At 52.3% G+C, this 15,685-nt stretch overlaps 2 protein-coding genes and 1 long non-coding RNA gene across 3 annotated transcripts; 1 reads left to right on the forward strand and 2 right to left on the reverse strand.

Annotated features, from left to right (window-relative positions):
• Nucleotides 1–4,712: 4,712 nt before the first annotated feature.
• HOXA1 (homeobox A1) lies at nucleotides 4,713–6,911 on the reverse strand. Its single transcript, XM_016217010.2, has 2 exons — nucleotides 6,206–6,911; nucleotides 4,713–5,730 (listed from the first exon to the last, which is right to left on the reverse strand). The coding sequence occupies exons 1-2, from the start codon at nucleotides 6,855–6,857 to the stop codon at nucleotides 5,378–5,380; spliced, it is 1,005 nt and encodes a 334-aa protein (XP_016072496.1). The 5' UTR covers nucleotides 6,858–6,911; the 3' UTR covers nucleotides 4,713–5,377.
• A 304-nt stretch (nucleotides 6,912–7,215) lies between these two features.
• On the forward strand, nucleotides 7,216–11,086 carry LOC148092299 (uncharacterized). The gene is made up of 2 exons (XR_015715207.1): nucleotides 7,216–7,326; nucleotides 10,609–11,086. It is a non-coding gene; the product is annotated as an uncharacterized LOC148092299 (long non-coding RNA).
• A 2-nt stretch (nucleotides 11,087–11,088) lies between these two features.
• Nucleotides 11,089–13,804, reverse strand: HOXA2 (homeobox A2). Its single transcript, XM_087821425.1, has 2 exons — nucleotides 13,060–13,804; nucleotides 11,089–12,351 (listed from the first exon to the last, which is right to left on the reverse strand). Exons 1-2 carry the CDS (start codon nucleotides 13,433–13,435, stop codon nucleotides 11,609–11,611), a joined length of 1,119 nt encoding a protein of 372 aa, XP_087677551.1. The 5' UTR covers nucleotides 13,436–13,804; the 3' UTR covers nucleotides 11,089–11,608.
• Between the last annotated feature and the right edge of the window lie 1,881 nt (nucleotides 13,805–15,685).

Raw genomic sequence — 15,685 nt, forward strand, 5'->3', positions numbered from 1 at the left:
TGTGGAGCAGAGTTGCTTGATTGCTACTTGGTTTGCAGCTCTGCAATCGAAGGTCAGCTACATTTGATGACTGGCGTTATTAAAAATAAGGATCTAAAACTCCAGGGATCCCAGCTCAGCTTTTCAAACACTGACAGCCGTAAATGTCCCTTTGGGCAGCTGGTTCTGCTGAGATCAGTAGAACCCCACCGAGGAAAGAAAATGCAGGAAGTTGTGTTGCAAGGAAATTTCATTTTAATTGTTTGGGCCGGTGTGTGTGGTGTGTTAGGTGCATCAGTGGGTTGTGGAGAACATTAAGAAATATGGGCCGGAACAATTCAGGAGGCTGCGCTGTGCCACAAACCAAACAGAAACAAACAGGAAAAAAAAAAAAAAAGACTCAGGGTTAAGACACCTCCTGGACTGTTCCTTGCACCTCTATGCCCTTTCTAGCTGATACCTCTTGACAATTTAATGGAGGTTGAACTTGGGTGTAGGCAATTCCTGTTTCATTTATTCACCCCTTGTCCATATTTAAAAACAACAAACATATGTGTTGAATTTTACCTGCTCTATCTCTGTCGTCATATTTTAAGAACATATGTCTTTAACAGCAAGTAACCCAACATTTTATTGTTCAAACAAGATAGCAGAGACATTCAACTGGGAGGTCCTTTCAAAGATTCAGTAATCCCGATGGCCTCAAAATAGAGGACTTGGCTAGTAAACCGGAAGTGGGAAAATATAAACAATACCCAGCCTGCAACAAATCAGATAGAATAAATGAGAAATCAAATCAGGAATTTAGAGTTAAAAAGTGCACTGGCCTCCAGTTCTTATTTAGAGACCAGTGGCCTCCTGGTTTTTATTTAGAAAGTAAGAGTAGGGATACTATGGGCTCTAAGTCGGATCCATCCACCTCTGGATGCCTTGTCTTTCTGATTCATAAAATATGAGGTTGGGTAATGGGTCCTTTTCAGTTCTGGACATCTAGGCACAAGCAGTCCTGTGGAAAAACTATTGTGTACTCTCAGAACTCAGGCAAAAAGCAGGCTTATCTACAGCAGAGGGTCACCAAACTTAGCCATCTAGTGAGTAGCTTATCTGATAGGGACATGTTAACTTGAGTCCTTGTGTGTATTGAAAAATCCATAGCATTTCTAAGAGTCAGAGACATATTTTACAGTCCCATCCAATATAATGAAAGATGCTGTCAGTGCACTGATTTCAAAATTTTAAAAGAGAAGGTTTGTCTGTCTGTCATGCAAAATAATAAATGAAAAGCTCAGACTCCTCGGGCTTCTACTGCAAGAATGATTTTTCTTCTGGAACAAGGAAAGAGCAGCGACCGGGGTTTGTTTTGTTTTGTTTTGTTTTTTTTTCACAGACGTGCTCAGCCATCAGAAAAGCTTAATAAATCCCTATTTAGTATGCATTTATGCAGTGATTACATGAACTTTGACCTCTGAAGAGCTGTAGCAATTAGCTTCAGTGTCCAGCATCTTCTCCCACCATCCCCCACTGGCTTCTTTGGGTCTTCCTTTTTCATCTCAGTAATTCGTGCACTAGGAGAGCGTAAAATTTTAAAGTTGACTTTCCACCTGAGGTATTTGCTCCTGCACAAGTCAATTCCCCCTCCTCACCCCTCCCAATCCTGTCTAAACAGCCATTTCAGATGGATATTGGGGCTCTGATTGTCGATATTACTCAAACGCAAATGGATTTCAATTCAATCCTGCCCTGTACTTTCGAAAAGAAGATAAACTCTAATGGCCCAAAGAGCTTCATTTCATAGCTCGTGGCATCTGAAATAAATCGGATCCCTTCTGTCAGGCTAATTTAATGTTTTTTAAATATTCAATGTAATTTATTTTAAGTCAAATGAAACCTAGTGGATTGGCAGAAAGCTAAAAGGAGGAGGCAGGAGAAGGGCAGCTGGAAGCTCCTCTCCCTCCTCCCCCAAAACAGAGCCAGGAAGGGAGATGAAAGTGTTTTAACTTTCTAGTAAACACTGTTTAGCAAAAGAATAATAGGAAAGTTGCCCCTCTCCCAAAGAGGGATGGAACTATAATTGTTGCCTTCAGCGGAGAGCTCAGATAAACCGCTGGGACTCATTCTAAAGTGACCCATCACTGCATTCATCTCTTCTTGAACTTTCGGTGAACCTGAGATTAAACAGGGGTGAGCAGCTAAGCAGTTTGTTGTTAGCAGCCTTTTCAACAACCCTTTCAGACTGAGTAAATATTGATCGGTTTGAATCTGATTGCCCCAGAGGAAAACACCACGGCATCTGAATAGCCTCCAAAAGTAAACTTTCAAAGGTGAAGCCGAGAACAGATCTTGGAGCCACAGCAAGATCTCCACACAACCTAGTTTGGGGACTCCCAGAGTTCCGGGAGTACTTTAAATGAATGCGAGCGAAGAAAAAAAGAGAAAAAAAACATTTGAAAACTGGAATTTTATATTGCATGTATCCCAAGTTCCACACTGAGACTCTTGTCCTTTTTAAACCTATCAATAAAATGTTACTTTCTGGTTTTCCTCTTTTGTCATTTAGTTACCACTGCTGTCATTTTTCAAGGCGCTAACCGTGCTCCTCAGAGACCAAAACAGAAAAAGAGAGACCTTGAAATAGGATGTGTTAAGCGCCTTTGATTTAATCGATTGGGACAACTACAAAGATACAAATGTTTTTCTTGTTGAAAGGTATATTAATGTTTCCTAAATGCATTGCTTATTAACTGATTTATTCCACGACCTAGAGAAGGCTTGGGATGTTTAGCCATAATTTATCGTCCACTCTCTCTCTCTCCTTCTGCTACATTAAAACCAGCACCTTGAAGATTGGAATCTCCGGGATTCCAGCGGGTCGGGCCCTGCTTTTAGATATTGAAATCTCGGCAGTGGCATGCAAATGACACTTTAACACATTAAAGTATTTGGAAACCAGCCATCTGTTTTGCTGTGTGGCCTTACACTAATAAACAAAAGATACTGTATAAGGCCAGGCGGGGGGAAATGAAAGAAAAAGTTGGCCCACTTTGAAGTTCTCCCCCATCCACTAGAGTCTTTTAGAAGCAACCCCAGAACCCAGGAGCCGAGGGGAGGGCACCGGGCGCCCTTGATATGGCCGCAGCAACTATGCCTGCGAAGTCCCGGCTTTCCCCCTTTGACAGGGAGGTACAGGAAATCTCATAGGTGCTCTAGGAGGCCTGTGAATTTCAAGTTTTTGTAGGATTTCCTCCCCCCAGACCCCAGCCCATCCTTTGTAAAACATCCTTGGGAGAGGAAGGAAGTCATATGTCTATATTTGTTTGTGATGCTGTTAATTTTCTGCTCTATCCTTGGGGCTAAATTAGAGCCTCTAAAAATGTGTGAAAGTAAAGGGAAATTGGTAAGCAACCACTTGGAGCTCTCGGATTCATTGGCTTCCTCTGGTTGGGAGTAACTTGAATAGTGAAAGGCTTCAGGGCAGCTTCCACAAGTTCACCTGGAAGAACCTGTTGAGCCCAGAGAAGAAAATCAAAACTGTTTTCCAGGGTTATGTGACATGGAATTAAGAAGTGAAAATCCATCATAGCCATGATGGCTATGAAATCAAGCCTGAATCTGATGGAAATGAGACGTGTAACTTAGACGGGGTGGCAGGGTGTGGAGGGTGGCAGGAAGGGATAGATAGTGACAGGAGGGATGGGAGGAGGGATGCAAGGGTTTACTGAAAACAGACTACGCTCAATTTAAAGGGTAGAATATGTAGGAACACTGACAATCCACAAAGAAAGAAGAAGGGTGGGGTGGGGGTCCCCATCCTCGGACAGCTTTATACTGGAGCTAATTAAATGTGAATCTCTTCGCTCTTGGTTCACTGATGTGAGGAAAGACTGACTGAAGAGTTTCGGCTTTTGAAGGGGGTTCTGTTTATATATACGTCAACGTTCAGTTGGAGGTGAAAAGGTTAGCACTTGACCCAGGAAGTACCCATGTTTGTTTCAAAAAAAACATCGGCTTTATAAAATTCTTCACCAATTTTTTCCCCATTATGACCTTTGATTATTATGATAAGGGAACTACTGTTATTTTAAAGAAAAGCAGCCTATTATAGACATTGGTTAGGTGCAGTTACATTCAGAGGGGAACCTTCAACTACATAGTGGAAAGCACTTTTTCCCCCCCAAGAAAAGTCCCACCTCTTTGAAAATGCTGCCCCTCCTCCCCCTCCCCACACAAAGTGACCCAACTCTGTAGGAACCAAGCCAAATGCACGGATCCTTAAGCATATCTGAAACTTGAATATATTTATTACAGACATCTTAAGACCCGTAAACTCTACTCTGGATCACATTACTCCAGGATCTCAGAGCTGTTCATGATTGTACAGGAAATGGGGAATATCATAGGCTCACAAAGGATAACTGATAGAACTCAGTGTGGTACGTCGGGGACATCAAAACATTGTGCGACATGCAAAAGACTATTCACGAATCACACAAAAATATACATTCATTGTGCCATCCATCACATTAACAACTGAGCTGAAAGTACGCCGTATCCAGCTAAGATAACTGAAGAGGGGAAAAGCACAAAGTTTAAATAGAGTGTGGCCGGAGAATCAAGAAAGGGGCAGGGATGGGGGCAGACTTAAGCCCAGGCAGCAAGGTTTCTGAACCTTGTGGTCTGTAGGCCTTCTTAACTCACTGAAAGAACAAATCGAGGCTACCCTCCGAGGCATCCAATTCAGTTTAAATGAGGGCTTTTATTTTTTAACCTATAATCACATATAAAAGTGTACCAGCATTGAGAGTTTGCCCACCCTGTTTCAGTCGCTTCATCTAAAGATTTCTAGAAAATCTGTATAAAGATAAATCTCTCAGGACAAAGTATTTACAACCAGCAAACTCACACATGAAATTGAATTAAATTAAAAGGTGAATTAATTGTGTAAACACGCTCATAGTGCATCTCTTCTTCATGAGCTCCTGGACTCTCTCCTTTCTACCCCACTTTGAGGGCGAAGTAGGGGAGAACTGTAAATATACAGATAGATTAAAAAAAAAATGTGAGGCCTCCCTTTGACGTGTTTCTGCCAGCAAAGGAGACTATGTTCCAAGGGGCATCTGAGAGGAACAGCAGGTTCTGTGGAAATCTCCTCAAAGTAGGGGCCATCAGAAAATCGGTGCTGGCCCCCAATCTGCATTAAAGAGTTAACACCCCCCACCCCCAAATCAAGCATCTAGTCCAGAATTCTCAGTAAACAGATTATCCTACCCAAGAGCTTCCCAGATAGCATCAGAAAGAAAGAGACTGCAAATGGAAACGAAGATAAGCTAAGAATGTGCTTTGAGTAAAAAGTCCCAGGCGGAGGAGTAGCCTGGGCGGCGGCGTCTGGGGCTGGGCCGCCTCAGTGGGAGGTAGTCAGAGTGTCCGAGGTCGCAGACCCCGGGGAAGGGACGCAGGGCGACGAGCTGGACTTCTCCGAGGACTCCTCGGCCTTCTCGCTGCCCGGCGGGGTGGCGGGAGAGATGGGCAAGAGGCCCTCCTTCTCTCGTTTCTTCTGCTTCATCCGGCGGTTCTGGAACCAGATCTTCACCTGGGTCTCGTTGAGCTGCAGGGACGCGGCGATCTCCACCCTGCGCGCGCGCGTCAGGTACTTGTTGAAGTGGAACTCCTTCTCCAGCTCGGTGAGCTGCTTGGTGGTGAAGCTGGTGCGCACGGCGTTGGGCTGGCCCACGTAGCCGTACTCTCCAACTTTTCCTGGGGCGGGGTGGGAAGCGACGGGAGAAAGAGGTCAGACTTTAACCACCGCTATGGGGTCCTCTGCAGGCTCAGAGCCAGACTCAAGGGAAAGGGGAGAGCGAGACTCTCTCCCCACGAACCCGGCTGGGGAGGGTGAGTGATGAGGTGTAAAGTGTTAACCTGAAGTCAACCATTAGCGTGGTCAGGCCGGTGATTAATGGAGCCTGGAGATATTACCAGAGCCACCTCAGGCGCGCACACCTACCCACTTCCTACTTCCAGAATCTCTAGATCTCAGCCCCTTTGGAAACACCACAGTCCCACAGACGCTCCTTTGCCCCCCAACACACACCTGGGCAATCCCCCAGTGCCCTACAACACCGGTGGGAAGCAAGGATTTTTTTTTTTTTTAATTATTCATTTTCCTTGGAAACTAAGCATACCAACTCCTTCCAGAATCGTCAAGGAACACCCACAGAATGGCAAGACTGACCTGTTTTGGGAGGGTTTCTTTTGACTTTCATCCAGTCAAAGGTCTGCGCTGGAGAAGACGTCTCTGATGGAGGGGAGCGACAGGCCTCTTGGTGGCTGGCGTGGAGAGGGGACAGGGAGTTATTATACGTGGCCAGGGCCAGGCTCTGGTGCTCTTGTCCATATGAGTGGTGAATGTACTGAGGCGATCCCACCGCGCCCCCGGCATAACCCTGGTGGTGGTGGTGATGTTGGACCATGGGAGATGAGAGATTTCCAGAGTAAACAGCGGGAGCGCACGAGGGGTACCCACCACTTACTTCTGCTTCCTGATTTAACGCGTAAGGGCTGTAAGGAGCGCCGAAGTTCTGCGCTCCGTAGCTTGGACCACAACTCGAGTGGGAGTATGACACCCCCAGGTTCCCAGGAGTCTGGTAGGTGGCCGGCTGGGGGTGGTGATGGTGGTGGTGGTGGTGGTGGTGGGGCGAGCTGATCTGCACCCCCCGGCCCACGAGGAAGCGGTCGTCGCCGCCACAGCTGTTGGCACTGACCGCGCACGACTGGAAAGTTGTAATTCCATGATCTGAGGGGTAGGCTCGCGCTGAGCAGGTCGCGGAGTCGCCACCGCCGAGGATGGGGTATTCCAGAAAGGAGCTCATTCTTGCATTGTCCATCTGTCACTGAGTGACCGGGTCCTGCGAAGCCCTGGGTGACCGTGCCAACTTTCTCACTTCCTCCATGGGGCCGGAGAAGAAAAATGATATGAATGTACAGTGCGCAGGAGGGGGGGCGGGAGGGCGGAGGGCGCTGCGGGGGGCACGTGACTACGGCAGCCAATGGCCGAGCCTCCTGCGAAAGTTTGCTGGCTCCCGCGGTGATGGATCACCGTTTCAGTGGCATTTAAATCCCCGGCGCTCCTCAGTGTAGGTGACGCGCAGTCGCCCCCCCAGGCAGCCCAGGCGGCGGCAGCAGCTGCGGCGGCTGCAAGGGCAGGCTCGGAGCGCTGGGGCGAAGGGGCGCAGAGGCTGCCTTCTGCGCGCGCCGACTCCGCGCGCCCCCCCTCCGGGAGGTGGGGGCTGGGAAGCATCCCCCCCCTTCTCCGCCCCCCTCCCCGCAGCGCACAGAAAGATGAACTGACAAGAGGTGAGAAGGGTAGAGGGCCCAGCGCTCTCTCGGGTGGGGAGTCAGTGGGCCGGAGCTCGGATCGCGCCGAGCTGGAAGGGTAGGAGCCCAGCCGGCATCGCAGCCCAGGCTCCCCCCAGGAGCTTTCACAGCACAGCCCCTGCTGTGGTGCCAGCGTGGAGCGCAGAGCGCGGTGGCGTAGGACTGGGCTGGGCCACCCGCTCCCCAGGCTCCGCTGGAGAGGAAAGTGCGCAGAGGGCTGACTGGCAGGAACCGGGTGGGCGTGGAGAAGACGGGGCAAGAAAAGAAACTTCCCTTCTCCGCGGAGGGTCTCGGAAGCCCCCTACCTCCACCCACCTCCCCCACACTGGCTCCTAGCTCGGCCCTGAGGAGCTTCTGTAATTCGACGCCGGGTGGCCGGGGAGCCCTGCGAGCTGAGCCCGCCGGAAAGGGCCGGGGCTGGCCGCGCTCGTCTCCCTCCCTCCCGCCTCGCTCTCCGCCCCTTTCTCCTCCCCACCCGGCTTTGCTCTGGGAGCCCTACGGGATCCCGAGCCGCTCGGCCGCTGGATTTTGAGGGGTAGGAGGCGGGGGAGAGAGATGACGCTGGCGGACGTGGCCAGCGTGGGGGCCGGGCCGTGCGCTGCAGGCCATCTGCCGGCCCCGCAGGACCCCGGAGCCTGCGTGCTCCGGGGGGGCCTCACGGGGCGAGACCACGGCTCCCGCAAAGTACGCTGACCTCCCCCCTCCCTCAGCCTTTCTCCTTTTCTTGGGGGGGGGGTGATGTTAGGAGTTTGTAGAGCTTCCTTTATTCACACACCCCCTTCTGCAGCACGTCTGAAGTGGGGGTGTGGGCTGGCAGGTGGGAGGGGCGGCGGACAGATGGCTGATGGTGGAGGGGACATTTTGTTCTTCCCCAGCAACACCCCCTCTTCTTTGTAACTCACTGTGTAGTTCCTTGTGTGAACCTTCAAGTCTTTCCCTAGGGAGACACGTGCAAATCCGAACGTCATCCCAGGCCAGGGGTCCTGTTCTCCATCACTGGCATCCTACCCTGATGCTGACGGGTCGTTAATTGCTGTTTACTATTAGGTTTCGTGTCAACCCTTGGCTCGTAAAGAGAAAAGGCCAAGCAGAGGCCGATAACTGATGCATTCTTAGGTAAAAGAAATCCAGAGACCATCCAGGAAGCTTTGCAGCCAATGATGTACAGGTTTTTACTCTGACCATGTTTACCACGTGGGAATCCGACAGATGAAGCTTATCTGAGAATTGTATGTGGATTTGGGGAACCCACGCCCCTCTAGCTTTCCCTGCCCAGTTAGAAGAAGGAAGTTTTGCTTAAGGCAGGCACATTTCACAGGTGCTAGTAAACCTTTCAGGTTTCTACGTTCTGTTCCCCCAAAACCTGCCCCCCCAGAAGGGAAAACTTGCAGACAGTAGCAAAGAAACATTTCCCCTAAAGATTTCCTTTTGAAAACGTATTGTTATGTGACCTTTGACCTATCCCCAATCACGGTTAAGAGGGAGCACAGGCCGGCAAAGTCTCTCCCTCCCCAATCTCAGCACCTGGGAACGTCATCCTGCAGAAGGGACTGAGCAAGGCGGCCCTCCTGGAGGCGGCTTCCCTGAGAGCGCCGAGGCCTCCAGCGCTGGGGAGAGAAGGGGCTCCTATGGGGGAGGAGGCGGGAGGAGGGGGTTTGTGCTGGCGTAGCGGGTAATCTGCTCTCCGAGCCAGGCTCCTTGGTACGTTCTCCCCCTTGGCCTCCTTCCTGCCCCTTTGTCGGCCTCCCGGGTTTACGCGACCCCCCTCGGCCGCAGCGCTCGTGCCACAAAGCCATCCCCGGACGCAGGCGGTCTCCCTCTGCTAGCTCTCGGCCTCCGCGCGCCTCTCTGCTCTCCTGCTCCCTGCGCGGCTCTTCTCAGGGCCGGTGGGGGTGGGTGCCTTTCCTGGAATCCCAGGCTTGCCCTGGCACACGCGCATGCACGCGTGGGGCGGCCCACGCGCCTCCGCGCTCGGCTCCACGCAGGCCCGGCTCTCGCAGCCCAGCCGGTCGGCTCCGCCCCGGCTGGCCGCCCCGAGCGCGGGTCTCCCGGAGCCGCTCACAAAGACGGCCTCCCTGGCCCCGAGCCCGCAGGCTTCCGTAGCTCCGGTCCTTCCCCACCCCCACAAAATCCTGGGGCTCATTCTGCACGCTGGGCGACCCCTCAGTCCTCCCGGCACGTAGGCCGGGGCCCCAGGACTCGAGCTGAAGTCCCTGTAAAGCCCAGGGAGACTGGGGGCGAGGCGAGTTTGGGCCACGGTTGAAACGATCGCCTGCAAGCGGCTTGCCCGGCTCCCAGCGCCCCTTTCAGGGCGCTCGGACCGAGAAGGGCAGGAGCGAGCGGCAGACACAACGCCGAGGCCGCGAGCTGTTCGCGGCATCCGCGGCTCAGCCAAGCTGTTGTTTTAAAAGAGCAATAAAAATGAATTATGACTAAACGCCTTCTAACTTAATGCTTTCGGACGGGGATCCCGGCAAATACGTAAGAGGATTTTTATTTGTGCATGTGTTCCTGCAATTGATCTCTTTGATGACACTCTCATTCATAGAAAGCGTTTGATTTATGAGCGTAGGACGGAGCGCAAACGGCAGCGCCGGGGCCCTGGCCGCTCTGGGCAGCCCCGCTCCGCGCGCACCGAGGGCGAGAACCCGCGGGGGCCTCGCGGCGCTGCCACCGCTGCCGGGACTGGGGGGCAAAGGGGTGGGGGGAGGCAGGGAGCAAACCCCTGGAGAAATATCCCGATTTCATCATAACTTACGAGCCTGTGCCATTAAGAGCCGGGCTCTTCCATCCACCCGCCCCCACACATGTTGCTTACGCGCTGCGTTTTCTCACGGTAAGTAGCCACCAGAACAGAGCTCAGCAATAGAAAAATAAACATGGGGAGACACAAGAGGGGGGGAGGCCACAGAACAACCCAGTAACATACCCTAGAATGCATTTTATTGATATTTCATTTAAAGTGCTTTCTCTCCTATTTCTAGACTGGTTAATCTATAACCTAGGGTGCAGAAACACTTCATTTTCAAACCTCAACTTTCTAACCTGACTTCAAAGCTTTAATGCTCCCTTATTTGCCATGTAAACAAATTTAAGAATGAAATATTGATTTTTGTGGCCCTGAAAAAAAAAAAAATACAAAGAGTCCTAGAATGCCTGAACCAGAGGATTGGAAAGAATCCTTTCTGCAGTGTAATTTCCAGCTAGTGACCATTGTTTTGTTTTGTTTTATTTCATTTTTGTTTTTCTCTTGTCTTTTAGGTCGGTTTGCCTGGACCCATCAGCAGCTGGGAAACTAACCGGCCCTGCTTGAAAATGTTCAGGATTTGTGGGGGAGGGGTTGGCATGTAGATGTTTGAAACAAATGTGTACAATAAATGAACTGTTGTTAACTTAGTTATTGACCTGGAGATGGGTAGCTTGTTAAAAGTCCATGTTCCTGGAGTTGGGGGTTTCTGTAAGGCACTTTATTTCTCCACTTTCAAAAGCTGGGGCTTGGCCCAACTCTGAGGCTTCCCAATTCTGTTTCTATTACCAATTTAAATCTATGGCTGGAACCCCTACACTGAAAAGCCAAATCCACGCCCCTAAAAAAAAAAAAAAGAAAAAGAAAGAAAAAAAGAAAAACAAAAAACACTTCTCAGATGCCCTAACCGTTTTTCTGGCTTTCTTGTTTGTTGCTGCCTAGTGAAGATTTTGAACATGCCCCCTTCATAAATATATTAAAATTGAAAAAGAAGATGAATTGTGACCAGAATTTTATTTACCAAGTTAGACTAAAAGAAGAAAAAGAAACCGTTAGGAGCGGTGAGAAAGAAGGGGGAGAGAAAAAATAAAAAAATAAGAAAGCTACGTATAGCAAAGGAGAATTTATTCTACCAAAAATACGCATGACAATGCATCCTAATGTGATACAAAAATAAAAAGAAAGTGAAGATACAATCATGTGATCACTTTCTTGCAGGCCTCATATATTGCTCTCAGGAAATCACACAGAGGGTTGTTGGATTGGATTTAAAACAACTAAAACTCCAAAATAACCTGTCAAAGGCGCCTCTGAAAGTGGGTCGGGGGCATCACCAAACAGAAAATCTTCAACACCGAGAAGAGAAAGAGGGTCGGTCAAGGAAAAAAAATAATAATAATAAAATAAAATAAAAACCAACTCCCAGAATAAAAGAAGGCTGAACCACCTGGTCAGAGGAGGGGGTGGTGGTGGTGGTGGTTTTGTTTTGTGATGCTTTGTTTTGCTTTAATGTTTTTAGTAATTCAGATGCTGCAAGTCGATTGTGGTGAGTGTGTCTGTAAAAAAGTCAAAGCTGTCAGCTGAGATATCTACGGGGCTGTCGAGGGAACCTGGCAAACTGGGCGAGACTGCGTCTGAAAGCTGCAGGCAGGAATCTGTGGAGAAAACGTTAAAGTCCTGCAAAGAGGGGACCTCGAGGGCCTCGGGACTGTCATTGTTCAGGCCCGAGCCACAGTTCTGGCCCATTGTTGACAAGCAGTTAGGAACAGTGGGTGACTGGTGCTGAAAATGTTTCAGATTTTTCTCACTGCCGGTTAAAGGCGACGCGGGGAAGCTCTGGGAGTCGCCATTGTGCCCGCCGGGCGCCTGCTGCTGGGAGAGCGCGTTCTGCTGGAAGGCGTAGCCCTCGCGCTCCAGCAGCGCCCCCGAGACGCCCAGGGCCTGCTCCAGGAGCGCCTTCTCCGCCTCGTCGCGCCCGCCCTTGCCCGGGTCCGCCAGGCCCTCGGGCCGGCCCTCGCCGCCGTGCTGGTTCTCCTTGCACTGCGTCTGCCGCTTGTGCTTCATCCGGCGGTTCTGGAACCACACCTTGACCTGCCTCTCGGTGAGGTCGAGCAGCGCGGCGATCTCCACGCGGCGCGGCCGGCACAGGTACTTGTTGAAGTGGAACTCCTTCTCCAGCTCCAGCAGCTGCGTGTTGGTGTAGGCGGTCCGCAGGCGCCGCGCGCCGCCCCCGCCGCCCTCCGCCGCCGCCGGCGACTCTGCGGAAAGGGGAGACCAACGAGAGACACACGCGCGCGGTTGGAGGTGGAGGCGTCCGAGCCGGGGGGCGCCACTGGAGGATTAAAGACAGCGGGAAAGATCAGCGGCGACAAAATGGCCGCCCCTGGGCGCAGCGCGGAGCCATTGTGCTGGCTTTCCTGGGAGCCCGGCCCGGGGACACCCCATCTCCTCCGCCTCCGTCCGGTTCCTGCCTGGAGCATCCCCCCCTCCCCATCCACACACACACCCCCTAACCTCTCCATCCGGGAGCAAACTTTATATTAGCCACACCACAATTTATAATTAATGCATCAGCTGCTTAGCTGAGCAGGAGCGATCTATCACTCTTCATTACTGTCAAAAAGCCAAACTCTAGGACAACTAGACAAGAGGAGGTCAGTTCCAACTCAAATAAATCATCCCACGTTACACAAGTTAGGGAACGTTCCTCCCGCGCCCCGCGCCCCCCCCCCCCCCACACACCACCTTCTTAAAAATATATGTGCGTCTCGCGGTGGAGCGCAGGGCGCCTCTCTCTGCACCAACCCACGCCTGGGCCCGCGGGGGAAGGGAAGGCGGCCAAGCGTCTCTCCCGCTCCGCGGGCGCTCGCGGCCCGCGCTCCCCTCCCCCCGGAGCCGCTCTCGGGGCAGCCCCGGAGGGGCGCGGGGTCCCGGGACCTGGGGCCACGGCTTGGCTTCGGACTGACCTTTGTGGCCGAGGCAGGCAGGGCCGGCGGCGGCGGCCGAGGCGGGCGGCAGCGCGGATTTCTTGGCCGCCTTCTTCTCCTTCATCCAGGGGTACTCGGGCGGCGGCGGGGCGCCCGCGGGCCCCGGGCTGGCGCGGCTGCCCGCGGGGCTCGGCTTGGGGCGGCCGCCAGCGCCGTGCCGAGGGTGACTGCCCGGGTTCAGGCTGGGAATGGTCTGCTCAAAAGGAGGTGGAATCAGTGTCGAGTGTGAAAGCGTCGAGGTCTTGATTGATGAACTTTGAAATGTATCAGCGACAGGGGGAAAAGATGTCAGGCACTCAGCGAGCGACGGCTGGCTATTGATAAAACCAATCTCTCGCTCAAATTCGTAATTCATGGCCTTCTCCTTGGAGCCCCCTCGGAGAAAAAGTTCCCTCTTCTGGAGGGGCTTTGGGGGGGCGAGGCCCAGGAAAAAGGCGAGTGCGGAGAGGGGGGGGGTGTAAAAAAAAATCTATCATAGAAGATCGCTGCTGGGGTGTTTTTTTTCTAATTCACTGATTACAGCCGTATGGGGACCGCGCTACTATTAAACTATTGAATTCATGGAGACAAGGTTGAAATTGGACCGAATTGGCTGTCACATGATTGCTTCTGCCCAATGACAATTTGGGCTTTAATCAAAAGAAGCCACTGTCTGTTTGATTGATCCAAAAAAGTCGGGAAGGAACGCCTCATTGGGGGCCAGCGAGGCTTTATTTACACTTTTTTTTTTCCTGGGCAAAAATACATATATGCGGGTGTGGGTGGGGATGCCCGGGAGTGCGCGGGGGCCGGGGCGCCTGCCCGCCTTCCGATCCGCGGCGACCCGGTGTGTGCGCCCGGCGGTGCGCGTGAGCGAGCGAGCGCGAGCGAGTAGGAGCCGCGCGGCCGGTCCCGCCGGCGGCCTCCGCCTCCCCCGCACACTCCGCGCATTGTTTGGGACTGTCGGGAAGACGCCTCGCACCTCACAAATCATTTAAGCACCTCACTCTGACGCCTGCAGTCATTAACAAAGTAATCCATTAATCTTCAAAGTTTTGACACCCGAGGGCCCCCCATCCCAGCCACATAAGTTCTGCTAAGGCAGGAGGAAGGAGCAGAGGGAGCGGAGAGATGAGAGAGGGAGGGAGGGAGAGAGGGAGGGAAGGAGGGAGGGAGGGGGGAGACAAGGGTTCATTCTTGGGTTCCCCCCTCTTTTATTTCCCTTTTTCTCCGCCTTTTCCAAAACCATTTCCTGGATCTCAGAGCCGCTCTCCTCTCCGTCCCAGCCTTCCCCTCCTCTCTGACTTTCCGCCTTTTCCTCTCGTCTCCCCTTTTCTCCCCTCTCCCCCTCCCTCTCTCCTCGCAGTCCACTTCTCCTCTCCTCCCCACCCCCGCAGGCCCTCAACCCTCCCACGGCCCCGCTCGCAGTCCTGCGCCCCCCTGGCCCCGGACCCCGGCCCATTGTTGGCCGGCTTTTCCACCGCAGCTTCGCGTCTGGCTCCAGAGGGAAGCGGAAACCGGGAGACCGCTCTCGAAGCTTCCTGCGCCGTCAACTTTTCAGGAGCGGCTGGAGAGAGAGAGATGCATGTGCCAAGCGAGACAACAACCCCAGGTCCATGTGTTCAAATCCCTGTAGCCAGGGGCGGCGGCCAGCCAAAGAAAGGCCGCCCGGTGCAGGCGTGCGCGGCTCCTGGCTTCCTGGGTTTCATACCCGCGGAGCTCGGGCGCGGTGAGTATTTCCGATTTCCAGGAAGTCTGTTGGAAGTCAGCAGCAGGGAGCGAGAAGGCACTTGTTTCCCTCCCTCTTTTTGCCTTGCCTTTTTCTGTTCCTCCCCTTCTCCTGGTCGCTCTGATTGGGGGGCTTGTTGGTTCAGAGGTAGCGAGCGAGGGGGCTCCCTGGCAGCCCGATGTGTCTCCTGAACCTTCGGGCTCCTTGGCCACCTGGGATGTTTGCACTCGGGTCCTGTTGTGGGAAACGGCGCTGCAGGTGAGACAGAGCAGCCGGAGGAGGAATTATAAAGCTTCTCTTTCTCTGTTCACTCTCTCTCTCTCTCTCTCTTTTTTTTTTCCCAATTCGGAGACTTGAGACTGAGAGCATCTTGGCCTGTGCTCACTCCAGGGTTCAAAAGACAGCAGCTTTAGGTACCAAACAATAACTTTTTAAAAATCCACCAAACCAGAAAGAAGGGAGGAAGCTGAGAGAGGAATCTGAAGGCATCCCCAAACCCTGAGGAGGATGGTTCGAGTTTTCTTCCTTTGAAATGGACCAAGTGATCTGACTCCCCCAGGCCAGCAGGCATCGGTGGCAGGAAAATAAATCATCCTGATGGCTAGAGAGAGAGAGGTTGGCGGGAGAGAGAACCCTATGTAGAAACAAGCAAGGAAGGCCGAGCGAGGCGCAAGGATAGGACTCCATCTCTGAGGCCGGCATCAAAGGGGGTTTGGGTTGGAAATTGATATAAAGTGCCCTCCATCCTTGACTAGCCCAGAGCACTGCCTTACAGATAGAGATGCTATTTTGGAAAATGTGAGGTTTTTCAGTTTTCTTGCTTTTATTCCAAACAAAGCTCTGAAGGAAGTCTGGGCGCGATCAATCTTGCTCACCAAAAGCCTTGACAGCTTCTGG

The sequence above is a fragment of the Miniopterus natalensis genome, chromosome 10 (assembly GCF_054644295.1).
Source record: "Miniopterus natalensis isolate mMinNat1 chromosome 10, mMinNat1.hap1, whole genome shotgun sequence".
NCBI classification, from domain to species: Eukaryota; Metazoa; Chordata; class Mammalia; order Chiroptera; family Miniopteridae; genus Miniopterus; species Miniopterus natalensis.